The following is a 25,048-nucleotide window of genomic DNA, read 5'->3' as shown; positions in this document are numbered from 1 at the left end:
GAAGTAATTGCAGTAGTCATCTATAACCCTTGCATTTTTCATGAAACTTTTGCTTTTCTAACACTTATGGAGTTTCTAAATAGTTTCTATTATCCTTCACCTAATCCTTCTTCAGGACCTCAGAGGCCTTAATGGCTTACCGTGACATAATTGTAGCTGGTGTAATGCCTACCATTGAAGTTTTGTCACAAGTTTTGGGATGCTTGCAACTCCCCTACGATGTATCTTTGAAAAATAGACTCATAGAGAATCTAGGAGTGAGTGTTAACATATCGGGATGCTCAAACCTGTGTTCATTAATATATGGGTTTGGAGAATATGACCCTCGAGCTTTTTCATTAATTGAGGTCAGTTGGGGCTGAAATTAACCAGCCTTTTATTTACTATGGAAACTTCATAGGGGACCATCTGATATTTTGTTATCAAATTATAGGAAGCTGCTTCACTTGGAATTGTTCCCTGTGTATCATTCAAAGAAAGTCCAATTGTTGTTGATGCAAGAAACTTTCAGACTCATACTGCTCAGGTGAGCTTCTCTCTCTAGCATTGTAGAAAATATACATATAGTGATAATTTCTTCTACACAATTTCTGGATTCTTCCTAGAGAATTATGTATCCATTAAAGCTTCCCAAAACAGGGAAAAAAGAACACCCCCCCCCCCCCCCCCCCCCCCCCTTTTTTTCTGTGGGTGACGGGGGAGGGAATATGATGTTAAAACAATATGCTTTCCTAGAGTACTTTGGAAACTTTTTTTGTACTTCAATGCTGAATCATTGAAGCTCTTAAATTTGTCATATTTAGGCAGTGGTACCTTACACTTTGAACAATCAGACCTTTTTAGATGATTTCTGGTTTTTCTTTTTATTCATGATTACCATCAATATGCATGTGCGTCTGTTTTCTTCTTTGTTTTATTTATATATGGCATCCTTTTGCATTACATGACATGTGATAATCAGCTTGAATCGGTGACTACTATGTCTTAACAATTTATGCTGCTGCATCATTCTCTCTCTCTCTCTCTCATGTATAAATTTTAAGCAAGAAACATGTACTTTGACAGTTATGAATTGAAATTACTGAAATCGTATTAAAAACTTGCCAGGTCTATCTCTTAACTGTTTTGAAAGGTCTCAAGCATCGGCTTGCTGCTGGTAAAATTATCTTCATTTATTTATTTTCCTTTTTCATATGACCTATGAGTTAGTTCAAGTCCAGAAGGTAATTTAATAGAATAAATTTGTGAAGATCTTCAGAAATAATAATAATAATTGTTTGAGAGCTTAATTAATAATAGCTTTTTGTGAGCTTTGTTTGAATATTATACTTCCAATGGGGGGTGTATCTAGTTCCATTGTTTATTTTTTGGACCTAATGAGTGTTCGTATATAATTCTTTAAGGGCACTCACATTTGAGTGAACCTTCTTTCTAATAAGCTATTCTCTCTCTTATCAGGAAAAAAAGCCAGCTTTGCGTGAATTACCCTAAAAGTAGTTTGCCTTATTCATTTTCTCAAATACTATTGGAACACATTTGTTTCTACATATAAATATTTTGAACTTTGAGGTAGTAAAGAACAATTAAACTTGCATGATATACATTAGAGGTAACTAAAAGAATTTAAGTACTTCCATTTATCTGGATTACACCCTTCTCTTTCTTAATTTTTTTCCCCTTAGCCGTTCCTTTTTCTTTTTCTTTTTCCTTTTTCCCATTTCCTTAAGGCAAACCCTCTGGAACATAACTAAGATTGACGAAAAATAAATAAAAATTTATTAATTTTATATCAAATTCTGAAATATTGGTGTTAAACTTGGTGTCTCCATTTTGTTTCTCTATCATTAAATCACACCAATATTACTGTCAAATATGCTTGAAACTTGAGTTGGATCTTTGTGTGTTAAGTTGACAAATCAGCTAAAATGAGCTAACCATTGAGTTTTACTATTACACCACAGTGACCCTTTAGTCTGATGATATCTTGGCGGTTTCTCTTTAGCTAATTTGGTATTTCTCTGATTGAGGAATATGGTAAAATATTTAATATTTTTTATCCTATAAACAAGTATAATTTTGGACAGAGAAATAATATCTTATCATGCTAAGCCATAAAATTTTTTGCCACCTCGTAATCTTTGCAGGTTCTAAGTTACCTAACATAAATATTTTACTGCCTGTGGAGAAGACACAATTTCTGACTCCCAAAGGGGAGAAGACAATCAGTCTAGCAGGAAGGTGAGAAGAACTTGTTAGTAATTACAATGTGCAATTACAAGAATTTTCTTTTAACTCAAGTAAATTGTGTGTATGTTAAGAAATTTAGACATGTGATTGGTTAAATTTGGTACATGCAGAAAAGTATGAGCTTATAAGCAATATAAACAAACTTGCTCTATGGATGACTTAACCAAAAAGTTGCATACGGTGATATAACCGTTGTTTTTTAAAGACCAAACAAATGTCCATCATAGCATTCTACACCAATTAACTATTATTTTTTGAATATTTAAATAATTAGGTTTAATTATTAACATGTGGACAAATATATGCAGATCCGATGTGTTTCAGTTCCACATTTAATTTTTTGTTCACTCATGAAAGATTGTCCACATTTTGTTGAAATTTCATAGAGAAAGTGTACATATTACATATGTTTGAAAAGACAGAAGCTCAGAGCACTAGAAATATGCATGATAATTATTCTAATTTTTTGGAGCAAATTATTATTGGTGGGATATTGCATAAACAACATTTATATAATTTTTAGTTAAAAATGAAACAGAGCATGTTACCCAACAAAAAGTTTATGATAAATGTCAAACTTGTTTGTATTAAATATCACAGAGTTTTAAGCTAGCTTAAAATTTCCATCCCCATTGGGGATATAATCACATAATATTGTGCATGACACATGGTGTGACGATGATGGTCCCAACTGTCATGCACATCTGCTTCTTATTCTCACTTTTGCAGAAGGGTTTTTCACTTGCTGTTGTGGACTGTGAGTTGTCAACAACATTTATATTAGGAAAGTTTCATTTCAGAGAATCTAAATCATAAAGTAGACAATAGACACTTACCATCACCTTGGAACACAAATCGTAGCTGTCCTTTTTTCTGCAAAGAAGCTAGTAGCTCTTTTGGGAGCCTGTCCATGTCATACTTCCTTTATTACAGACTAAATATGAATGAATTATTTATCATTTCTTTTTGATAAACCCCTCAGGGTAAAAAATATTATTTCAATCATTGTAATATTTGAGCCTTACATAAATCATCATAATACAGTTGCTCCACTATGGGAGGGACTGTGTCTATCCAAACATTTTCCTGTGCAGACCTACGGCTCTCTTTTGCTAACCTGTATGCTATCCTAGTTCCATCCCTATAAACAAGCCTAGCTTCCCAATACTCAAATTCTTGAAGCTGGGCTTATAGTTCTTCTATCATATGGCCTATGTGTGACAGGTTCTCCTCCTTACTTTTTAGAGCTTGGATTACCTCTAAAGCATCACCTTGCAGTATAATTCGTTCAATCCCTCCATCTCTGCGGCTAATTCAAGAACTCTCTTTGCAGCTCATATCTTGTTCATTTCTGCACCATCGCCTCTTGTTTCTTTCTTGGTTATTGCCACCGTGATACAACCATTGTGGTTGTGCATAAAAACCCCTATACCCCTTGCTTTGAGGGAGCTAAAAACGGTACCATCAAAATTAATCTTATACATACCGGCAGATGGAGGTGACCAATGGCGTGATATCAGGACTGCTTAATGATCTGGCTGGCTTATGATAAGGCTCCACGCAACAATGAAGAACTTATTCCTATTCTCAATGTCCAACTTTTCATCCCAGTAAGCTAGTGAGTCTCTAAATCCTGGTTGAATGGCTGGTTCCTTTCATAATCTTGGACAACTAAGAGACCATACATTCTGGGCTACAGGCCAATTCCCCAAGACATGAATGGTTGATTTGGTTTCTGCATTGCACATTTCACACCTGGCCTCTTCCAATCTCAATATTCATTTGAATTCTGTCTGGTAGGCTTGGAATCTGGGCAAGTGCTTGACTTTTCTCGGTATATTCGCACCCGACATTGCCACCCAAACTTCTTTCCTGTTTCTTCCCCTTAAGCTCTTTTTTTTTTTTTTTTTTTTTGATAAGTAATAAGACTTTTATTGAAAAAAATTGAACGTCATATTCACGATGGTGAACACTTTGAACAATGAAACAAATACAAGAAGATCAAGAGCTAAAGGAAATAGAAACTAAAAAATCAGCTATAGCAGTACAGTTCGTACACCCCCAAATACGAGCCCAAAGAAACAGAGTATGAAAAAGTAAGCATTTTAAATGTTCCAAAGTTCTCGCCTTGTCTTCAAAAATGCGGGCATTACGTTCCTGCCAGACTAACCACATTAAACATGCTGGAACCATGTTCCAAATGATAGAAAGATGCTTTCCAAACTAGTTTCTCCAAATAAAGAAAAAGGATTTCACTGACCTTGGCATTACCCATTGAATCCCAAACACTGCAAAAACTTCACACCATAATGCATGAGAGAACTTACAATGAAGAAGAAGGTGATCCACTGATTCCCCATCGCAACAACACAAACAACAACTATTAACCAAAAACTGACCTTCTTAATAAGGTTATCAATGGTGAGTATCCCATCATTAGCTGCTGTCCATAAGAAAAAAGACACCCGTCTAGGCATCTTAGTACACCATATACCCTCCCAAGGAAAGGCATCAGTGGTAGGATTAGCTAATAGCTTATAAAAAGAGCGCACATCAAAAACACTAGATGTAGTCAATCTCCAGACCAACTGATCATCCCCCTCAACCCTTGGCATAGACGAATAAATAAAGCTAAAGGATAAGCACTATGCATCGTGAAGCGGCCATTGTTTCCAAAAGCCCTCATTCTTTTATCTATTCCATGTGAACAAGGTAATGGTATGGATAGGATTAACTACGCCACCTCTAGAAAGAATCTATTAAATACTCCTGCATCTTCATTCAAAACTCTAATGTATGAATATAAGCAAAAGTGTGAATATATACATATTTCTTCTCCTGAACCTACCTGCCATATGGAGCCACTCTCAAGCACAGTTCTGGAAGCAAGTAAGCTCTGCCAAATGTATGAGCGTTCACCCCTTTGCACCACTTCCATAAAGGTTGTTAATGGATAGTATTTTGCCTTCCAAAATTCTTGCAACAAGTAAATCGGTATTGGAAGATAACCTCCATCCCTTTTTAGACGACATTGCTAGGTTAGCATATGTCCCTAAGCCCCAACTCTCCATTCTTCTTTGATTGAAACCTTAATTTGCTTGGACATGTGGTGAGAATAATAGTTTCTTCTCTCTATAGGCCTATGTGCTTGCTAATGCTTTTAATGCTGTCTTTTTGTATACTTTCTGCATACTTGAAAGGGTTTCATTCAAATTGATACTATTTGAATATACTGTATTACTTTAAACAACAGCCCCCCCCCCCCCCCCCCTCCCCCAACCTAGTGGCAAGCGAAATGGGAGCAGCCTCCTCCTCTCCCCCCACCCCAAAAAAAAAAATAGTCTTTATGGTACCTGCTATTAGATCCATTATGTGCCTAGATTGAATTATCTTTGTATTATTACTATGACAGGGTTAGCCAGGCAATCACAGCATTACTGAGAAGACTTGGGATACAGTACCAAGGGAATGAATCGTATGGAAAAATTAGAATCAATGGGCTAACCTTGAGAAGATGGTTTCAGCCAAAGCTGGATTCTCCTCTCAGTGGGAAACCAGGAGATTGGAGTTCATCCCAATCACGACTGGGGAAAGAAATTATCCATCAGCAGCGCGATATTCGAACTGGAAATTTATCTTTGGATTAATGTGTCAATGTTTATTGATTCCTGCCAGGAGAGCTTCACAGTATCTTAGGCAATTTTCCTAGCAGAAGCTGATGTTATCAACAGTTTTTCCACTTACTGTCCTAAGCATAACTTGCCACTCCATTCTTTGAAGCTTGACACTTGTTAATAGATGTTGTAAGCACCTTCTACATATTTTGAGGAGGAATGATAAGAGCTGAGGAAAATAAAGTGAATATAGGCTTTGACTTCAAGGTCAATTCATGCAAAGCGAAGGGCGATGGAGCATTGTACGAGCTTGTTTGTCCATTTTTGAAATGTATTAAGAGTTATAATAAGGTCACGGTCTTGAATTTCAAGACCAATTCATGTAAAGAGGGGTAGGTATGCAGCACTGTCAGCATGTTTTTCCATTTTGAGATGTATAATTACAAGGTTACATACTACCTTATTACACTTGACTGCAGCTTCATGGCTGGCCTCTTTAATAGGCATTATGAGGGTCAATAAATATTAAGAGCTGTTACATTATAATGTTAATAGTTTTATAAAATAAATGTAATATGTCTAAAACTATTTTTGGCTGTTTGGCACTGCTCTCTCTCTCTCTCTCTCTCTCTCTCTCAACTTTTTTTTGGGATACAAATTGGAATATGCAAATTTTCATTAGGTACTGTTGACATTTCCGAGGAACTTGGCTGCAAAAATTCTCAAGTAGCTAATATCCACCTAATCAGGGAGCTAAAAGGGAAAAAACACATCACGAATAATACCAAAAGGGACAAAAAATGGTGATAATTGTAACTGTTTATCCCTAAATTTTAATGATATGCATGGTTAGTTTAAGAACCGCTGCTCTGGGCTTCTCATTCCCTTGAAGTTGGACTGCAATTCAATGCAAGTCCATCTCAATAAAGCTTGAGAAACTGACGGTGAGAGGAGGTATACAAGTTTGAAATGAGAGAATTTTTATTTCTAAATGATTTTGTGGAAGAGCAATTTTCTCTTGCCCACTCATTTACATGTTGAAAAGTATCATATATTGGGTTTACCACTACTATAGTCTACTACAAAAGATTATCAAAATTTTGGAGGATTGCTCTATGTTCTTCTTTTCATGAGGCATGCAATTGAGAAGTGAGATTGATGAAGGCGTCCTCTTTGCATGGAATTGTTAGACAACCCATTGGATGATTGAATCCAAACTCTTCCTCAGCTCGTTTAAGCAGGTATTGGAATGAAGGATGGTTCAAGTATGATATGGGAACCACAAACCGCTTTCTTTGGATTTCTCCCACATACACTGCAATGTGGCCTTTTGGAACATCAGATTGATTTCTTGTGTGGATGGAGTGAAGTTTGAGAAGTTGCTTGGCATTGGCAATCATGGATAGCATACGGACCCCCATGACTAATACACAATTGGTGTGAGAGAAATAGTGAGTGTATATATCTGGATGAGATTTTATTGATATAGAGAGAACTAGCTAGTATTAGAAGTTGTAGCACTTGTGTAAGTTTGTGACTGAGAACTTTGGAGTTTGAGGGCTTTCTTGGTGTGGGTATTTATAGAGTTATCAAGAGCAAAAGTGATATCACTTTCCAGCGTGGTCATGATCAAGTGGGAGTGATGCCAGGAGATTGGCTGTTGGGTATGCCCAGAGGGCCTACCTTTGATAAGGCTCACATGGCTCTGCTCAGTTAGCGCCAACTCTCTCTCTCTCTCTCTCTCTCATATCATATTATTTATCAGTTTATCCATCAAATTATGGTGTAGCAGACCCACTTGGAAGCTGGAGTTCATGGGCCAATCATAAACCCAGTCTGGTGTCACCATTTTTCCTAGCTTTTAAATGCTTCAAAACCGATGGCCGTACATTGGAAAGCAAAGAGCAACACACCCATGTGATTACTTTTTTTGTCCAGCATCACATCGTGATCACATGCTATTCATGCGGCATATTGGAAGAAAGAAGGTATAGTACGGCCAAATGTGCAACAATAAGTCTTAAGTACTTAGTAATACTTTTTTATGGCTCTTCATAATAAAATAGTGAACTCAAATAAAAAATAATATTACATTATGTCAACTATTGTAAAAATATATAAATGAAAAAAAATTGCATCATTATTAAGAGTGTGTTTGTTTGGAGGTAAAATAGGGTAGATAGAAAATTTTGGAAAGAAAATAGAAAAGATAATAAGTGCTTGTTGTTTGGTTGGAGAGAAAATGAATAACTAATGTAATCATTGTTCATTACAACTTAAGATAGATCAGTAAATGAATCTCACACATATCTTGTTTTAGCTCCAAATTAGTCCACTACCACACACTGTTTTCTAAAAAAAAAAAAAAAGGGGGTACCGCCTGGAACAACTTCTGTACGTTTGTTTGGTGTAGTATGGATTTGAACCATTTAGTTATAAACCAAACCATTCACAGGATAAGTGTTAGCAATACTCGTTGGTAGGACTAGGACTTAGGAGACGAGTACCGCCAATTATGTGTGGCCTAATCGTTGTGTAATGTGTGGACTACCAAAATGGATGAGCATATGCTTTGTGCACATATATTGGACTTTCAACCTTCAGCAACTAACAAGGATATGGTCTAATTACAGATAATCTTACTGCCTTCCGATTTTTAGGACCTATATCACCAGTGCTGACAAAGATAGATTTGAATAATGAATATACCTGCAGAATGTGTGAGCTTCAGTCATACGATCAACAATGACGGCCTTGTCTTCTTTTATAAAATCGATGCTATCTTCTTATCCCATTAATGAATAAATAATTTTTATTATTATTTATAAATAATTGTTGGTATATTTTTGTTATGGGAACACATATTCCAAGTTTTTCCAACTTGATAGTACCATAGCAATCAACTCGAGATTTTGGGGATAGTTTTGAGTTCAGAATTCATATTAGTAGATCCAGAAATGTTGAGGACAAATTTTCTTTTCTATATAACAAATTTTATTATTATTGAAGTGATTGATTATTAGTGGTTGATATAATTCACATTCATAAACTTACTAGTTTTTATCCGCCCTTTATTATTGTAGTACAATTATGAAATTTGTTGAGAAAAAAAGTGTGTACTGTAATAGATAAGGGAGTCAATCTCATATTTGAGGCTATACTGGTTTGGCCAATGAAACAATATATTTCAGTACTGGTCAATTTTGGTGTACCGTTTTGAGTTTACTGCTATTATATATATATATATATATATATATGTATGTATATATAATAAAAATAAAAATTTACCATAAAACATTACTTCAGTTCAGAACAAATTATTCATGATTTTAGTCTTTAGCATCAACTAAAAGAAAAAAAATATATATAAAAAATAAAAAGCTTAATAATATAAATAAGTTACCATTCTATCCATACAAAAATTTGAAAATTACAAAACTAAAAAAAAAAAAAAAAAGCTTTCTTTTGTACCGGCCGATATGCCCAAAATCGACTGGTATGGCCAGTACACGGCCAGTACAATCGGTATTTAAACTAATACAAAATAACTATGTTTTGGTACAAGTGCACGTACCAAAACGGTAAATATTGGCTGTACCGGCTGGTATGGTACCGACCATCTTGGTAGGTCATGCATTTGGCTACACGTTGTGTTCTTATTTAGACAAGAAAGAGAAATATGATCTTCTTTGGAGAGTATTTGCCACTTTGTCAGTGGAGGATGCGAGCCAATCCTGTAGCGCCAGACTAATGTATATTATATTATTATCTATGACATCTTGGATATTATTATCCCCCGCGGCAGACTCTTGTAGTAGTTGGTCCAATAAGCAATAAATAGTGTTTATCAAAAAAAAAAAAAAAAAAAAGCAATAAATAGTAAATACATTTTTAGGTGAAAATATAAGGTTGAGATATAAGATGATGAATATATAGAAAATAAATTTAGTGATGTAGGGTGAGAAAAAAAAAATATTTTTATGAAAATAATTACATTTTAAAAAATTTAGAAGCATATCAAAGTTTGGTACATATATCCAACACATAGATTCAACGATAAATAAATTAATAAAAAGTCGATAAATATATTTAGAGAAATGGATTTTTGGACATTCGGGGGTTGATGAACATAGAATGTTGTGTGGGGGAAGTTAATTCCATGGAAAGTTGATGCCATATGTGCCCCCTTTGGAACAAAAGCCCTTGCTTGTCCAATAGGCAATTTGTGTTTCAATCGTGTACTTAGCTTTAACAATTTACAATCAATTCAAAACACTTTAGGATTTTTTTTTTTTTTTTTTTTTTTTTTTCTTACAGCAAATGAGGATGGAAGGATTCGAAACCAAGTTCTCACCAAAATGAGAAATTGAGAATCAAGTGATAACACTTGAGAGAATTGTATTCATTGCAGTTTTTGTAAAACACTTAGCTTTATTGATGTAAAGTTCAAACCTAATGTATAATATTATATTAATTGAAATAATATGGTGTTAGATAAGCTTTACTTGATGATGCGGTTTTAATCAATCAATGGTCCAATTTTGCCAATAAAAAATGCCAATGGGGATAAAAACATTAGAGATCCATCAAAGATTGGCCAATAAGGGACCCTGTGATACTTAAGTCAATACATAAGCTTTTAGGGTTAATTGCTCATACCTCTTTAATGATAGCCCACCTCTTTAATGATAGCCCCCCTCTATTTCCCTCTATTTATCATGGTTGTCAAAATCCCGATCTGGATCCTACGATCCTACGATTTTACAATTCCACCTATCCAAAACGATCTAAATCTTTCAAGGATCTTTGTGATCGTTCAGGATCGGTAGGATCGTACGATTCTGATGATCTCAAACGACCTTGATTTCTTGTAATCTTTTTTAACTGGACAAAAGGCTCAGTTGGACCCAAATCAAAAATAAAATCCCAATAGACCAAGGTTTTTCAACTCTAATGTAGAAAGAGTGCCAGTTAGACTCAAATAAAAAATATTCTAATAGAGTATCACATTTTAAGATTTTTGGCATCTTTAAATAATGCTTACAAATGAATGTAGTGATGTATGATAATTATGTCAATGAATGTATAATTTATACGATTATTTAACATACCAATGTATATTTTTTGTTTTTTTTCTCAAATAATGTTGGATCTCACGATCCACAATCCGATCCTACGATTCACGATCCTACCTACCTCCCACGATCCTACGTAGGATCCCGATTTTGACAACCTTGCTATTTATACTATTTACGGAAGCAAATTTTTCCTAGATGTTAGAAAAGGTTATCCCACTTGATTTCCCTCTATTGGGATTGGTATCATATATCTTGGCAAAAATAAGTGGATGTGAATGCACTTCCATATAGAGAGAGGGTTGATTTAATTGATTGAAATCACCTCAATTGAATTGCCACATCACCATGCCGACATATGTTGTCACGACCTCATATTTGTACGAAAGTGAGGTGACACATCATCATTTTTCTCATTATTATTGAATTTAAGCACAATATCCCTTTTTAAGAAAGATGGAGTTTTGTAACTTAGTTATAAAGACGGTTAGTGTATGATTTTGGAGTCAGACGGTGACTATTGTACTAGTGTGATCTAAGATTTCCATGCAGGCAGAGAAGCATGACTTTTGGCCCGAGCAGACATAGCAGGACCATTTGCAATGGCTCACTAAACGGTTGCTTTCGAAGAAATTAAATGTGGTACAAGCCCAAAACAACGACTGCGCGCCAAGACTTCAACAAAAGGTGTCTAATCACTTTGAAAACAAAAGATAAGAAAAACAAAATCATGTTGTGCTGAGCAGTAGTACAGAGGGTATGCATATGGGAAATGGGAAAAATCATATTTTAGGTGATAAGGGTGTGATGATTATTATATGCATGTAATGTTCTCATGCTTGTATCCACCAATAATTGTGAAGACAGATAATTACATACCTATATATCTAACAAATCTTTAAAAGAAAATGAAAAAATTAGTACAATTGAAGAAATTAAATCACATTAGCTCCTCGAGCTATTTAAACGAGAAGTGAGATTAATAAAATCCTCTTCAGCACATGGAATTGTAAGACCTCCCATTTGATGATCGAAACCAAACTCTTCTGCTGCCTTACTCAACATCTCTTGGAACAAAGGATGCTTCAAATAAGAGATTGGAACCACAAAACGTTTCTTATTCTTCTCTTCCTCTCCTACATATATCGCGAAATGGCCTTTCGGAACATTAAAAGACCTCCTATGAATAATTTGCTTGGCATTAAGAACTATCTGTGGTAGATGAATACCCATTTTCTCTCACACTATAACAAAGACAAATTCAAGATTGCAAAACTTTTTTCTTTTCCTTGAATATGATACTCAACTTAGATTTTTGTTGAAAGACTAATTGTTATTGTGGCATTTATAGGAGAGAGATATGGTAGATACAGATACTTGATTGCATGCATGTGAGGGTTTTATCAACATGTACGTTGTCCTTGCATGATAGAATTTAGGATTGGGATGCTATCAAAATCACAGACCCAACTTGGTACTTAGGGTCCCCCCCCATGATATGATACAAAATATAGCTAATTTGCCCACCGTTTTCCACATAGAAAACGGCCTCTCTTCTCTAATGGAACATGTACTTGACGTCAGTGGCTCATGATAGTTGCTCTAGATCCAAGAATTCTTCCATGTTACTCTTCTCTCTAATTCAATATGCACATTTTTTTTCCTTGATAATTCACTTGTTTGGAAACGTGAATTGAATAACAAACGTTCCCGATAAAAACATAAAAAAATATCGGTTAAGTTATAAATTTTTTGGATTGTGAACATTTTTTTTTAATATGTAATCAGTAATTAGTAATCACTAAATATATAAATAAACTATACTGGTGTTTCTATATCGACGCTATAGGTATATAGACCCTATAAAACTATGAAGGTAGTTTTTTTTTTTTTTTTTTAAATAAAATTTTGTTGAAGTTTGATTTTTTTTTCCCCACACGTTTAAAAGGTTACAATTTCCTTCTTTGGAAAGTTCAAAATGAATCAATTTTGTCCCTTTGTTTATTTATAGTTGAAGAATACTTATAAGATAGCTTAAGGAATAATCTAATGACAGATAGAATTGGAGAAATATATCTATCAAACTTTTTTAGAAACAAAAAGTGTGATATTTTTTAATATGTAAGCAATTAAACTCAAACATGAATTGAATTTTATGAATGGAAAGTGTATTTCAATCTTTTTTTTTCCTACCCAACATATATTATGTTTCAATCTATGTTTTGTAACTAACTAACGTGCACATTTTTATTTTCTTATTCCCTACTATGAGAAAATTGGGTTGCTTTGCTCAACTGTCAAGGCATGTGAGTGTCAGTGTGTGTGAAATTAGATTTAGTACTCCTATAAATCAAAAAGGGCAGAGATTGAGTTAGTCTATCCAACTGTTACTAAATGTGCCTATGACATTATTGCCCAGATATACGGCAAATTATGTAACTACAAAATTCTTCTGAAAATTGTAGTGTGACGCAAACCAGTCTCTAAAAATCAATAGTTACTTAACAACACACTATCCTTTGCTTTAAAGAATTATCTAGTCCTGGCCAAACAAAATTTATAGGTTTCTTTTTTCTTTTTCTTTCTTTATTTATTTATTTATTTTATGATGCCAAGAGTCTGGTAAGTTGTAACTAACCTTTATTAAGAAGAAAACTATGATTTAAATTCCATTCACCCCTTTCCCTCTCCCTTGTGTTTGTGTTTGTTTCTCAAAAAAAAAGGAGGGGGGGGGGGGGTAATTGTCCCACATTGCTTAAGAGAGTGTGTTGTGTGTAGTATAACTTGCCCCACTCTCCCTTAAATGTTACCATGACTTTTGAGTGGAGTTGTGGTGTGCATTTGTGTTAGAACCACTTTTCCTTCCCCTTGTGTAAAATAAAATCCATTCATTCACTACAAAAGTCTTGTAACATAATTAAGATTGAGATGTCCACGGTCTAAATTCATCTCCTCTAACTTCAAATTATAAAAAACTAGTCGCTAACCCGTGCGATGCACGGAATAATTGAACGAAGGTTATATACATTCACTTTTATTGGTACAATCATTTAAAACCAATCAAATTAGATAATTCTAATTCTAAATAATCATTGAAAATATGTATAAATAGATTAGTCAAATAAACAACATTCATCTAAACACCACTATGATATGGTTCAAGCATGTTCCAATAAAAAACCATTTCAAATAATTACAACATATCAATTTCTAGAAAGAAACCTGATAAAAAATTGTATTACTTTCTCTTTTTTAAATTATCCACATAAAAAAATAAAATTAAAAAATAAGAGACTCCATACAACCTAGAGATCATTACCAATTATCACAATAAAAAATGATATGACTGAAAATAAAGGTGGATAAATACTAAAAAAATTATATAAATCACAACAGTGAGCTATTATACATTTATAGGATTTGAATCCCACATTATTTAAAAAGAGGTTGAGTTTAAGAGTAAAATAGTGATCCTAGACCAATTAAATATTTTATTAAGCCACTCTACCACTCTCAGTGTCCTCAAATTACTAACAAAGTCCATTAAACACACTAAATTCAAATTCACTAATTCCAAAGAATTTCCAAATATTATTTTCTATACTACAAGCAACATGCAATGCCTTATCTACTTTTGACTTCCATCAAGTGTAACAATTTATATTTTGATAATTATTAAACAAATGCAAGAGAATCAAATTTTGCAAAAATATTTCTTCTTGATAAATTTATTTATATTTATTCCTTTTAAAAAAATCTTTACTATGCAAAAAACTAATCAATTTATACAATGCAAACTATTGGGCTCTCTTAATTGTTAGACAATATGTCTTGCATTTAACTTGTGTAAAGATTCTAATCCCAAACAACATATGTTTGTTTAACGAATAAATTATAGGCAACTTTTAGCCTATGAACACGACATCACTTATTCTCATCCCAAACAATATGTATGTTCATAGTCTTGGCATAAATTACGGAAAACTTTTAGCCTTTGAACACAACATCATCTAATGTTAGTTGGTATGAGAGAAGTCTTTTGCTTCAAGAATACAATCAACAAAAAAATATTTCCCACAAAACCATAAGTCTAGAAATAATCAATTATATGTTGAAAAAAATGCATTCGCTCATTTTTCCTATTCTATCGCAATTCTCGCACCAAGAATTAGACGTTGGACCAAATGATCTAGATGAATGTCGTATTCCCATTTTCCTTGTCTCTTTGTTTTTCTCTTGTCAACTATCATTTGGCCAATCCTTGCAATTTGAGTCACTTCTCTAGTCACCTCTTTCTATTTTATTGTATTTAAATTAAAGATTATATAATATTTACAAAGGGAAAAAAATTAAAGATAATATAATATTTACAAAGGGGAAAAATCATATAATGAGCCAATGAGCTTTAGGCTTTAGCTCAAATGACACTTCCTCTTCCTATAAAAGCAAGGTGATGTATAATTTACCAATTAAAAAAAATGTGAATGGAAATTAAATAAAGAACTTGAAAAACATTGATTCTTTTTTTGAAGAGAAAAATTTTGATTTATGTTAAATAGAGTTCAATATAGCAGTGGCAATTGGGGTTGTAAGAATTGTGGACTGTGACCAATCCAAAAATTCCTATCAACCAAATGAACTAAAAATATAGGTAAAGAATGTGATGCTGTGCTTGTAGCTCCATGAACAAAAACTTTAACTGCCTAAACTTCTCAGCTCTCTCTTTAAATGTGCCATTGAAGCTTGTCATCCCCTCAAGTATCACTTGAAATCATCACATATCTCTAGCCAACCTTATAGCTTCCATGGCTGCCATTAATTACCTCCGCCGTGGTTGAATCCTTATCATAACACTTATGCTTACTCAGTGTTGCTACTGTTACTCTCCTTGCATCCAGATGATTACTCTAGGGCTTCCTTAAAGAACACTGCACATTAAAGTTTACCTTTACATATATACTACATTGAATTTATAAGGTTTCCAACTCAAATTGAATTCAATTTTTAGATGTATAATACTATTGATATATTAGAAATTAGACATTACATGATTTCATTCTTGTGAAGTGTGAAACTGCCTGGAAAATATTTATACCATTTAATCATCTATTTCAATAAATTTTAGAGAGTTAGAAAAATAAAAAATAAAAGGAAACATTTTTAGAAGTTTTTTTTTTTTTTTTTTTTTCATTTCATTTTCTCTGAATCAATAACCTATTGCCTTATATCACAAAACAAAAAAGACAAAATCATAATAAATAAAGTAAGAATAGCTACAAACATTGAGAGAAAATATGAGTTTCAATTTTAATATATATTTTTCAAGATTGTAGTTTTAATGTTTTAAACAACGCTAATGAGCTAAATCATATAATAACGGGCATAATGCATATCCTTGTCATTGTCAACATTATATTAAAATAATAAAATATTTAATTAGAATGGATAAGAGGAAGCTTGACTATGTTTCACCTAAAAGCTCTCTAGCTTTAGATTGTACATGCCAGTTCAGAGAAATGATGAAATGAATGAATTGATAGAAAAACAAAGAATCAAGTCAACCCGTCAATTGACTTCAAGGGGGGGGGGGGGGGGGGGGGGGGGGGGAATAAAAGGCTGAAGAATTGGAGTTCAATAACATATAATGAGAAAGGATGCTCACAAAACTATTAAAGAATGATCATTTGAAACACAACTCCTACAAAATGATATTAACTCAACAAAGCAATTAAAATATTACTTTTAGTAATATCAGAATTGATGCATTGTTCAAAAGAGTAGCATATATATTTTTTTAATAAGCATGGAGGTGAAAGCTTACAACTATATACTATATTCAACCTTTCTTTTTATTTATTGAAAATGATAGATTTTTATTATGTAAATAACAATGTACAATGGTTCAAACAAATGTGCTAAGAAAGGAGGGCAACCCATCCAAACACCCGCCCCTTTGTCAGCCAGATTTGCACTTGACCTGATGATATATACAAAAGAAAAAGTTCTAAACTAAGAATTGAATGAGTGAATTCAACAACAAAACCAAGGTAGCGACACACCAGAAAGACATATCTGATGGTTTCAATATTCTTGTAGGTCCTTAGAGTCTATAGGGGTCATTTCATTACTGGTTGAAGGTTAACGCCCTTCCCTTTCATGTGCAGGTATGCAAAGTTTTTATTTTTTTTATTTTTTGAAATCAATCTAGAGGTAGATGTTCATATCTATACAAATATAACAACCATCATTAATTAACCAAATCAACTAACATGTGTAACCCAATTCATGAAGGCCCCTGGCTCATGAAAAAGGTGGGGGTTAAAAACCTAATCTTCTTGCACTTTCCATGCTTAATTTATTTCAATATGAGAACATCATATTTTGGTAAAATGAAAAAGATAGAAACAAAAAAATAGAGGAAATCTTACTACGCAAGTGGTGGTAAGCCTTTCACATCATGCAAATCTCTTAGAGGCCTTTGATCGAACACCTAGCAGATATGGGCATTTGATTTTCCACACATAATCTTTCTGCACAAACGGGGTAAGTTTTTAACACCTGCAATCCATGAACCATAGCATTACAATTAAATTCAAAAGGTTAAATGATAAGATTTAAAAAAAAAAAATAAATAAATAAAAAAAAAACACACACACACACACACACGCACACAATGATGTTTGGAGCTTTAGACAACAAAATCCTAACTGTTGTCTTTAAGCTTTTCTTGTCCTACGTTATGTGTTCTTCTTCCTGAGCAATTCCACCAATTTCTCCACATGAACTTGAGTTCAACCCACTTCTAAATATAATATACTGGTTGAAAGTGGAACAATACCACATTTGTGCTGCAATTATGGGAGATGAACACAAAACGACTCTCTAAATTTCTTCAGAGGTAACTGTCGGTTGAAACTCCCTGTCATAATATTGAATTTTCTATGGTTCTACACTTTCAATCCTATTTATTTAGTAACAGAAATTTAAGGGCAAACATCAAGATAGGGAAGGACACTGAAAAGGCACAATCAATACTAAATAGAGAGAGAGAAACAGTTACGTTGTGGACTTTAAAATGAAGAAAGAAGACAGAAAGTCCAAGTTGAATTTGAGGTAAAGAAAAAGAGAAAAAAAACACATCAAGCAAGAAAAAAAAAAAAAAAAAGAAGAAGAAGAGAAACTTTCCCCATTTTCTGTTGTAATAAAAGGTTCGCTATATATCAACTATTTATTTTTGTTCTCCATAGCATTACAACTTGTTTTCGCACACCTCATTACCACTTCATACACTAAGCTTTGTCTCACTCATAGAGTTTGTGTGGTATTTTAGAGTAAGACAGCATCTTTAGTTAGTGAACATGATCTTCGACTTTATTTGGATATAACTCCTAGTTTTACTGCTACTTTTATATATGTTTCTTTTGAGTTATAAAAATAAATATATGGATAGGTATTTAATCCCTGAAACCAAGAAAAAAAAAAAAAACTGTCAAATTGAGCAGAATTCACGTATGTAAAAGTGAAGTAAATGTGAAACTGTAGAACAAAAAGGTGGGGAGAAACAAAATGTGTGGAAGGGGAAGGAGAAGGGGAAGGAATTTGAAACCATGCAACAAAAAGAAACGGAAAACAGAAAGTTTAAAACCATGAAAAAGGGTTTGACATAGGGGTTTGTGTGAGAAACAAAAGGTGGGGAAGGGTTTAGGTTGAAAAGGCTTTGAGTTTGGGCTTTATGGTGGAATTAAATTAATAAGAAGTAGTCTTTATGGTGGAGATATGGGTGGGATTTATTTTATATTTTTTAGTATTTTAAAAACTATTTTTAAATTTTTGAATAAATACAAAAAATATGATAGAAATGACATGGCTGCTGATGTGGCTCAATGTGAGCGTAGTAACATTAAATGCTACGCTTCAGTTTTTAGTAATATATAGATTAAAAATCTCGTTCATTCACTTATTATTAAAATTTTATTATATATTGTTTCCACCATTTGTGTGAAAAAAAAAAAAAGCTCAAAACCAGTATCTAGTATCAACACCTTGAATCCTTGGCATGAGAAACAAACCAGCAAATCAAAATAAAGACATTATTTTCCTAATCTATGGACAATTTTAACTATCTATATTAGAATTAATTGTACTTTTAAGGTTAATGGTCACCAAGTGAAATCCTTGGTATTGTTGCATTAGAATTTAGAAGGAGATACACTACTTATTTCTGATATATTTAGAGAATTCTTATTAATTTGTTCAAAATTTTCTATATATTTTAGTATAAGAATTTACTTTTTTATTTTATGCAACTAATTTTCAAAACAATTGGACTACATCAAATTATCTATTTTACACTACTTTTTCTAGTTTATACAACTACTTTTTAAAACAGCCCACATCAAATGATCTAATTTATACTACTTTTTCTATTTTACATAATCACTTTTTTAAAACATCATATATCAATTTATCTATTTTATGCTACATTTCATTAAAATATTATTTATGTGTTTGGAGAGATGAGGTAGAGAAAGAAGAGAGAATTAGGGGAAGAGAGAGCATATCTAAGGTGAGAGAAAAAATAATAAAATATAAAATACAAATGAATAATAACTATGTAAATATACATGATTACTGTAGCAACAATGACTATTTATATAATTTTAAATTAATTGATGTAGGTAACTTTTGAGCTTAATAAATCTGTAAATTTGACACATTTTTTATTATTATTCAGGTACTGGTGTGAATGCCCTAAAGTTCTCAAACTGGATTGTTTGGTTCCTTTGTTAGCAGCATTTATGTTTGGACTTTGGAGGACGTGAGTATTGCTTTGTAGCTGTTTTAATAACTGGGTTGTGAGTCAATGTGGTAAACATTCTGAATTAGCCCACTAACTTTGCTCAACGAGCTGGTTGTTATCATTTTTTTGGGCCTAGTCCAATCTCCCCTTTTGCCGTTGTGGACTGGCGAGACAAGTGGGCTTGCCCCAACATTCCAAAATATTATTTGCTTTAGAATGACGAGGATTCTGGCCTTTTGCCCTTTCTGGGAAACATATTTGGCATAATGCCCATGTTTTGAAACTATATAGGAGCGTGCCCCTGTTTTAAAACTCGATCTCCGTAAAGGCGAGTTACTTAAGTAACTCGATTATGAAGAAACTGAGTTGTAGCCAGGTTCTTGCCACGCTGGTGTTCCAGCTTGGCTTTTGGGCAATAAAATATTCCCGCGTTACTGTTTTGAACTCGTCAATGGGGAAAACGAGTTATATGCGGAATATGAACCAGTTTTTGAATGTAACGTCTCTAAAACTGTTTCTCTCCCTTCCTCAGTCCGATCAGTAGCGACCGCCAGTCTGTTCAGTAGCCACCGTCAGTAGCCACCGTCAGATTCTCCTATTTCTACCCGCACCCAAACCAAACCGTTCAGTAGACCTTTTCCAAAGTTAAATCGAAACCCATACCCATACCCACACTTTTTCAATCTCAGCACGGCCGAAGCTCAACCCAATCTGTCTTCGGAGTTAAAGGATTACAAACGTATTAAGGTAATTTGTAAATGCTGAGTTCAAATTTTAATTTTTTCCCTTTGCATGTAATCTGATTTGAGTGTGGCTTCCTAAGTTTTTCGCTGTTAGATTGTTGTCTATCTGTATTCATAATTATTGTTGCTGTTTTAGCTTTGTTGGGTTTGGTTTTGAAGTGGGTTTGGTTTTGAAGTGGGTTTGGTTTTGAAGTGTTTTATGACGCACATCTAGGGCAGAAATTCATGTAATAGTTTGTTACAATGACAACGGTGTTCATTGTTAGGGGAAATTGGTTTGTAATTCATATAGTTTGAAAGTGTATCAAATCAATCTCTATTTTTTCCAGAAATTATGTCACAAGTTATGTCATGATTTTGAATTAGGGAAAATTTCTTTTTAATTCAATGCTGAATGATGTTGAATTGGGAAGCTATTGGTTTTACAAGCTTCAAAGTTACTGGCTTTTACAAGCTTCCACTCTGTTTAGTTATTATTATAATAGATATAATGTGTGTATAATGGATATGCACGCATATATGTACACACAGACCATGGACATCCTAAAACCTTTGCTGCCATTTACTCTGCTTAGGGCTCTAACTGTGCCATATTGTTTTTATTCAACATCTAAGTTTTGGTTTGTAATTTGTTTTTTTTTCATGTCATTATCCTTGTAATATCATACGGGAACATATAAACTTACTTACCACATCAGTTGAAAGTAACTTACATTTTGTGTACAGATGCATAATTGATTGTCTTAAGAGACTAGAATTGTCTTAGAAGTTCTTAAAGTACTATTTTATTTTATTTTATTTTTTTTTTTGGTTATTAGTATTCCTAGCCTTTGTAAGAAAGGATTTAGAAGTAGCCTATATAATGAACATTCCAACTTTTGTCAATCGCAATTGCTATCTCGTACCTAAATGTGAGTGCTTAGGAAAGCCTACGTGTGATTGCCCAATGTTTTATCTTTGTTTATTTGATGTTCTTTTTATTGTTTAAATACCAAACAGCCATCAACACAATGAATATGTTATCAAGAATCTAGTTTAGTGTTGAAATTCCTAAAAAGGCAACATCAAATTTGGTATTAAAGCCCGTTCTTGCTCCTGTCTTGTGTCAGATTAGCAGCTTCTGTGGGTTATGTTTGTTGACTAAGTACATCGAATTATTATTATTATCATCTATTACATTTGGGGTTGAAAAGGGAACTTAGTGGCCTTTTAGGGTCACCCAATCCTTTCATAATAGGTTGGGTTAGGTTAGGGAGCATTGAGATTTGTGGTGGCTTTTGGGAATGGAAATAGTACATCCTCTAGGGTGCTTTTGACAGACCTAGGGCTTTGTTTATTTATTTATTTTTTTGGTGGTTTGGCCTACTATACTTATTTCCCTAGGGTATTGATTTCTGTGTGTCGGAATTAATTTTTGACTCTATAAAGTGTAGGCTTTTGAATGGGGTTTGATATGTAATTTAATTAATGGAAAAGAAAAGTACATCTCCAATAAGGTCTTAAAACACTAAAAGCATGGAACTGCACAAAAAACTACTGGATACGTGTGGAATAATTCAAGGGATCTTAAAGCTTCCGAGCAGAAGGATCAAAACTATAGGATGGGTTATCCAATAGTCCAAACAACTTAAAGAAGGCACCAGTAGAACTCCTCTTAAGAAAATTATCAAACTAGTCAAGGAGCATCTAAGTCCTAACATGAAAATCATCTTTGAACAAAATTATCTCAAAGAAACAATGAAACTATGAAATCTTACGAAAGAACTTTCTAAGGACACAGTACACAATCTGAAACTGATGTCACTTTTTGTTTTCCCTATTTTTTCATTGATAATTATACATGCAGTCAATGTACCTTGAACCCATGACCTCACCCTCCACCTTGCTCTTACAAGGAAAGGAGGTGCCATTTGAGCTAGAGCTCATTGGCTCTTTTTCAAGCACTGATTATCTTAGTTATAACATTATATAGGATAGAGTATGTAAAACATATAACACAGAAAACAAATTCAGCATTGCTCACAATATCTGTTTTGTTTTAGGTAAGATGGGATTGATTTTTAACCAAAAAAAACTTGGATAAAACAGTAAGATGATGTCACCAAGAAGTTGAGTAAGTCATTAAAAAATACCCGTGAAAATAAGAGTGACTGCATCAAAAGTTCAAGCTGGAACTCTGCAAGTTGAAACAGAAGAAGAATTTTTTTCAGTAAAAATAAAAGGTATTGAGAGAGAGAGAGAGAGAGAGATCAAAGTAATAGTTCAAATATTTAGGTTATTGAAGTGCATAGAATAACAAATTAAAAGCTACAGCCGTTTTTTGGAAAGGGAGGGGTGGGAGGGACTAACCAGCATCTTTAATGCAGAGAAATATGTGGTCCACAACAATAGAGACTAGAGAACGTCCTGCTGCTTCAGTAGATCGCTGCCAGGATTCCATGAGAGAGAGATTGTTATATAACAGGTTAGCAAGATAAGACTTATCGGAAGAATAGCAACTGAGTCAAGATAGAACCTGCTGGGCCTTTGAATCAACATCTCCTCTATTTAAACAGACATATAATCCAGTCAAGAATCGTAGAAGAGCACGTAGTCCTGCTTGCATGATGCTACATTAGCCCCCTGTTATATATTACAATAGTGAACAAGAGAATCTAAACAACATTACCTGGCTCACTTAATGCAGGACAAACAGCTTCTGTAATATGTAACTGGACCTCAAGCCCAAGTGGACAGTTTAGTTCAGTCCTTTGCACTGTGATCTGATCATCACAAAGTCAGGATACAGTAAGTAATGTGGACCCCACAAGAATCTAGATGTTCTAGTATTACATGGCTGAGTTCAATATAAAAATCAACTTGAAATATCAGATTCATTACATAAGCTTGTCCCGATATTCCTTCAAGAAAGCGCTCTCCGCCAAAAAAAACTCGCTTTGCACCATCATCATCTCTTTGGCTTCCTCTCTCTTGAGAAAAATTTGCATCCATAAACATATCGGGATGAGGCAGGAGATCAATAGACAAAGATTCCCATTCAAGTTTCTGTGAAGAAAGAATTTAGTATTGTTAGATACTCATGTAAACATGAGCAACCTGCAAGATCAGGACAGAACAACCTTATCATAGAAAATAAGTTTACAACACAGAAGAGCAATTCAAACAAAGGCAGTGGGACCCCTCACCAACTCCAAACACCCCCCCCCCCTCAACCCCACCCCCACATATAAAAATGCCGAACACACAAAGTGACATATACATCAATATAGATATTAAAGAAAATCATTATATTACTTTGAACACATAGATGTACTTTTCATTATTGGAGAAGTCCCGCGCCTCTTTAAGATTTACAACCTGTTAGGAAAGGTTGTTAGTAGTTGCACAAAAGAAAGTAGTCAATAAACCATCGCATAAGCTTAATCAGTAAATTACCTGCCAATTTTCATTTGTAGTATACAGCAAAAGGTTGCGTATAGTGATAGATGCCAAAGGTGATGCCCTGGGGATGGTTTAACATATATACATATATGAGAAAAAAGGTGTGTATATAGGCATTGAGCAATACAGCTTCATAGCATAACTCAACCTAAGCCTCAACACAAATTTATAGGGGTCATTGTTAGAGAAATCAATTAAGTTATTGATCAGAATTAACATATTATAAGTATATGAATTCATTACGAGTTATGTCACTAATAGCAATATCTACCATATGCATTAAACATTCCACACAAATCAAGATTGGAAGATGAATCCGGTGGGAGAAAAGAAAACCAAACCTATCTTTGGGTCTAAACATTGACAATTTGACACATAATTTGAATTGCAAATAGCATCATGACACATTAAGTGTACAGACAGATGGTACTATTTGAATGTGACCAAATTATCCTTGTAGCTATAATGAGCATGTGCAGAAACAATGAAAAACCCACTCTTTTATTGCTAAAAACCATTGAAAAATTATACCTCTGTAAATTTCTAGTATCATCACAAATAAGTAGTCACAGATATCACAAAGTGTAGGCTTTTGAATGGGGTTTGATATGTAATTTAATTAATGGAAAAGAATGGAATATAAATTGCCACTAGGCTTTTGATGCAGATGGAAAATTGCAATAAAGAAACAAAAGTAGGAATTAAATTGAGATTCTGAGAGAGAGAGAGGTCATGTAGGTTGGCAGTGATAGTGGGGCAGGGTGGGTTGGTTGCTATGGGGGGATGGGGGTGGTCAATGGATTGGGAATGAAAAACAGCAAAAATAATTACAAAAAAAATGTTCACTGTGGGTTATCTTGGCTAAAACTGGTGGATTGCTGGCCTAATCTTTTGTGTTGGAAGAGCTTTATTGGTGGGCTCGTGCAATGGTTTCTCTTGTGGTTTGGAGTGGTTAGCTTGGGGGAGGGAGTTGGCTACTTACTCGGGGGTTGGAGGTGTTCTGTTGTGCTCTCTGAAAATGTTTTATGTGTTTTAAGGCCAGGCCTAAAACCTTTTAGGCCTCTCTTAATTGTGTTTTCCCACCCAACCTAAAGTATTTTCAGGAAAACTAGGATTCACCTGCACGAA

At 33.9% G+C, this 25,048-nt stretch overlaps 4 protein-coding genes and 1 long non-coding RNA gene across 9 annotated transcripts in view; 1 reads left to right on the top strand and 4 right to left on the bottom strand.

Annotated features, from left to right (window-relative positions):
- Positions 1-6,430, top strand: part of LOC115968245 (pentatricopeptide repeat-containing protein MRL1, chloroplastic) — a 35,228-nt gene extending 28,798 nt beyond the window's left edge. For 3 of the 4 annotated variants that reach the window (XM_031087579.1, XM_031087580.1, XM_031087581.1), the window contains 5 exons: positions 116-347; positions 434-526; positions 1,108-1,156; positions 2,145-2,238; positions 5,660-6,430. In XM_031087579.1, coding sequence (XP_030943439.1) covers positions 116-347; positions 434-526; positions 1,108-1,156; positions 2,145-2,238; positions 5,660-5,894 — 703 coding nt within the window. In that variant the 3' untranslated portion in view covers positions 5,895-6,430. The remainder of the gene's footprint in view (positions 1-115; positions 348-433; positions 527-1,107; positions 1,157-2,144; positions 2,239-5,659) is intronic. The other variant, XR_004086717.1, reaches the window with a different exon arrangement.
- Positions 6,431-6,897: 467 nt separating this feature from the next.
- Positions 6,898-7,719, bottom strand: LOC115968874 (auxin-responsive protein SAUR23-like). Its single transcript, XM_031088404.1, has one exon. The coding sequence runs from the start codon at positions 7,280-7,282 to the stop codon at positions 6,989-6,991; it is 294 nt and encodes a 97-aa protein (XP_030944264.1). The 5' UTR covers positions 7,283-7,719; the 3' UTR covers positions 6,898-6,988.
- Positions 7,720-11,749: 4,030 nt separating this feature from the next.
- Positions 11,750-12,236, bottom strand: LOC115968688 (auxin-responsive protein SAUR15-like). Its single transcript, XM_031088163.1, has one exon. The coding sequence runs from the start codon at positions 12,167-12,169 to the stop codon at positions 11,882-11,884; it is 288 nt and encodes a 95-aa protein (XP_030944023.1). The 5' UTR covers positions 12,170-12,236; the 3' UTR covers positions 11,750-11,881.
- A 3,225-nt stretch (positions 12,237-15,461) lies between these two features.
- On the bottom strand, positions 15,462-17,838 carry LOC115968689. Of its 2 annotated transcripts, none has more exons than XR_004086785.1 (3): positions 17,607-17,838; positions 17,365-17,494; positions 15,462-15,864 (listed from the first exon to the last, which is right to left on the bottom strand). It is a non-coding gene; the product is annotated as an uncharacterized LOC115968689 (long non-coding RNA). The 2 variants fall into 2 exon arrangements; XR_004086786.1 differs by having other exon boundaries at positions 17,645-17,838.
- Positions 17,839-22,539: 4,701 nt separating this feature from the next.
- LOC115966995 lies at positions 22,540-24,078 on the bottom strand. Its single transcript, XM_031086116.1, has 7 exons — positions 23,915-24,078; positions 23,774-23,836; positions 23,360-23,524; positions 23,148-23,241; positions 22,995-23,074; positions 22,829-22,904; positions 22,540-22,655 (listed from the first exon to the last, which is right to left on the bottom strand). Exons 3-7 carry the CDS (start codon positions 23,474-23,476, stop codon positions 22,540-22,542), a joined length of 483 nt encoding a protein of 160 aa, XP_030941976.1. The 5' UTR covers positions 23,477-23,524; positions 23,774-23,836; positions 23,915-24,078.
- Positions 24,079-25,048: the final 970 nt, after the last annotated feature.

Source organism: Quercus lobata, chromosome 11 (genome assembly GCF_001633185.2).
Source record: "Quercus lobata isolate SW786 chromosome 11, ValleyOak3.0 Primary Assembly, whole genome shotgun sequence".
Lineage (NCBI taxonomy): Eukaryota > Viridiplantae > Streptophyta > Magnoliopsida > Fagales > Fagaceae > Quercus > Quercus lobata.
The sequence above is the reverse complement of the archived record's forward strand: the minus strand, read 5'-3'. Positions and strand labels throughout refer to the sequence as shown.

What these genes read in the sequence shown, in the direction of transcription:
- LOC115968874 (XM_031088404.1), bottom strand. Translation starts at nt 7,282, where the DNA reads ATGGGGGTCCGTATGCTATCCATGATTGCCAATGCCAAGCAACTTCTC.
- LOC115968688 (XM_031088163.1), bottom strand. Translation starts at nt 12,169, where the DNA reads ATGGGTATTCATCTACCACAGATAGTTCTTAATGCCAAGCAAATTATT.
- LOC115966995 (XM_031086116.1), bottom strand. Translation starts at nt 23,476, where the DNA reads ATGTTTATGGATGCAAATTTTTCTCAAGAGAGAGGAAGCCAAAGAGAT. An exon ending in GAATATCGGGACAAGCTTAT is followed by an intron (nt 23,242 to 23,359) that starts GTAATGAATCTG and finishes TGTGATGATCAG; the next exon opens with ATCACAGTGCAAAGGACTGA. An exon ending in TTGATTCAAAGGCCCAGCAG is followed by an intron (nt 22,905 to 22,994) that starts GTTCTATCTTGA and finishes GAATCCTGGCAG; the next exon opens with CGATCTACTGAAGCAGCAGG.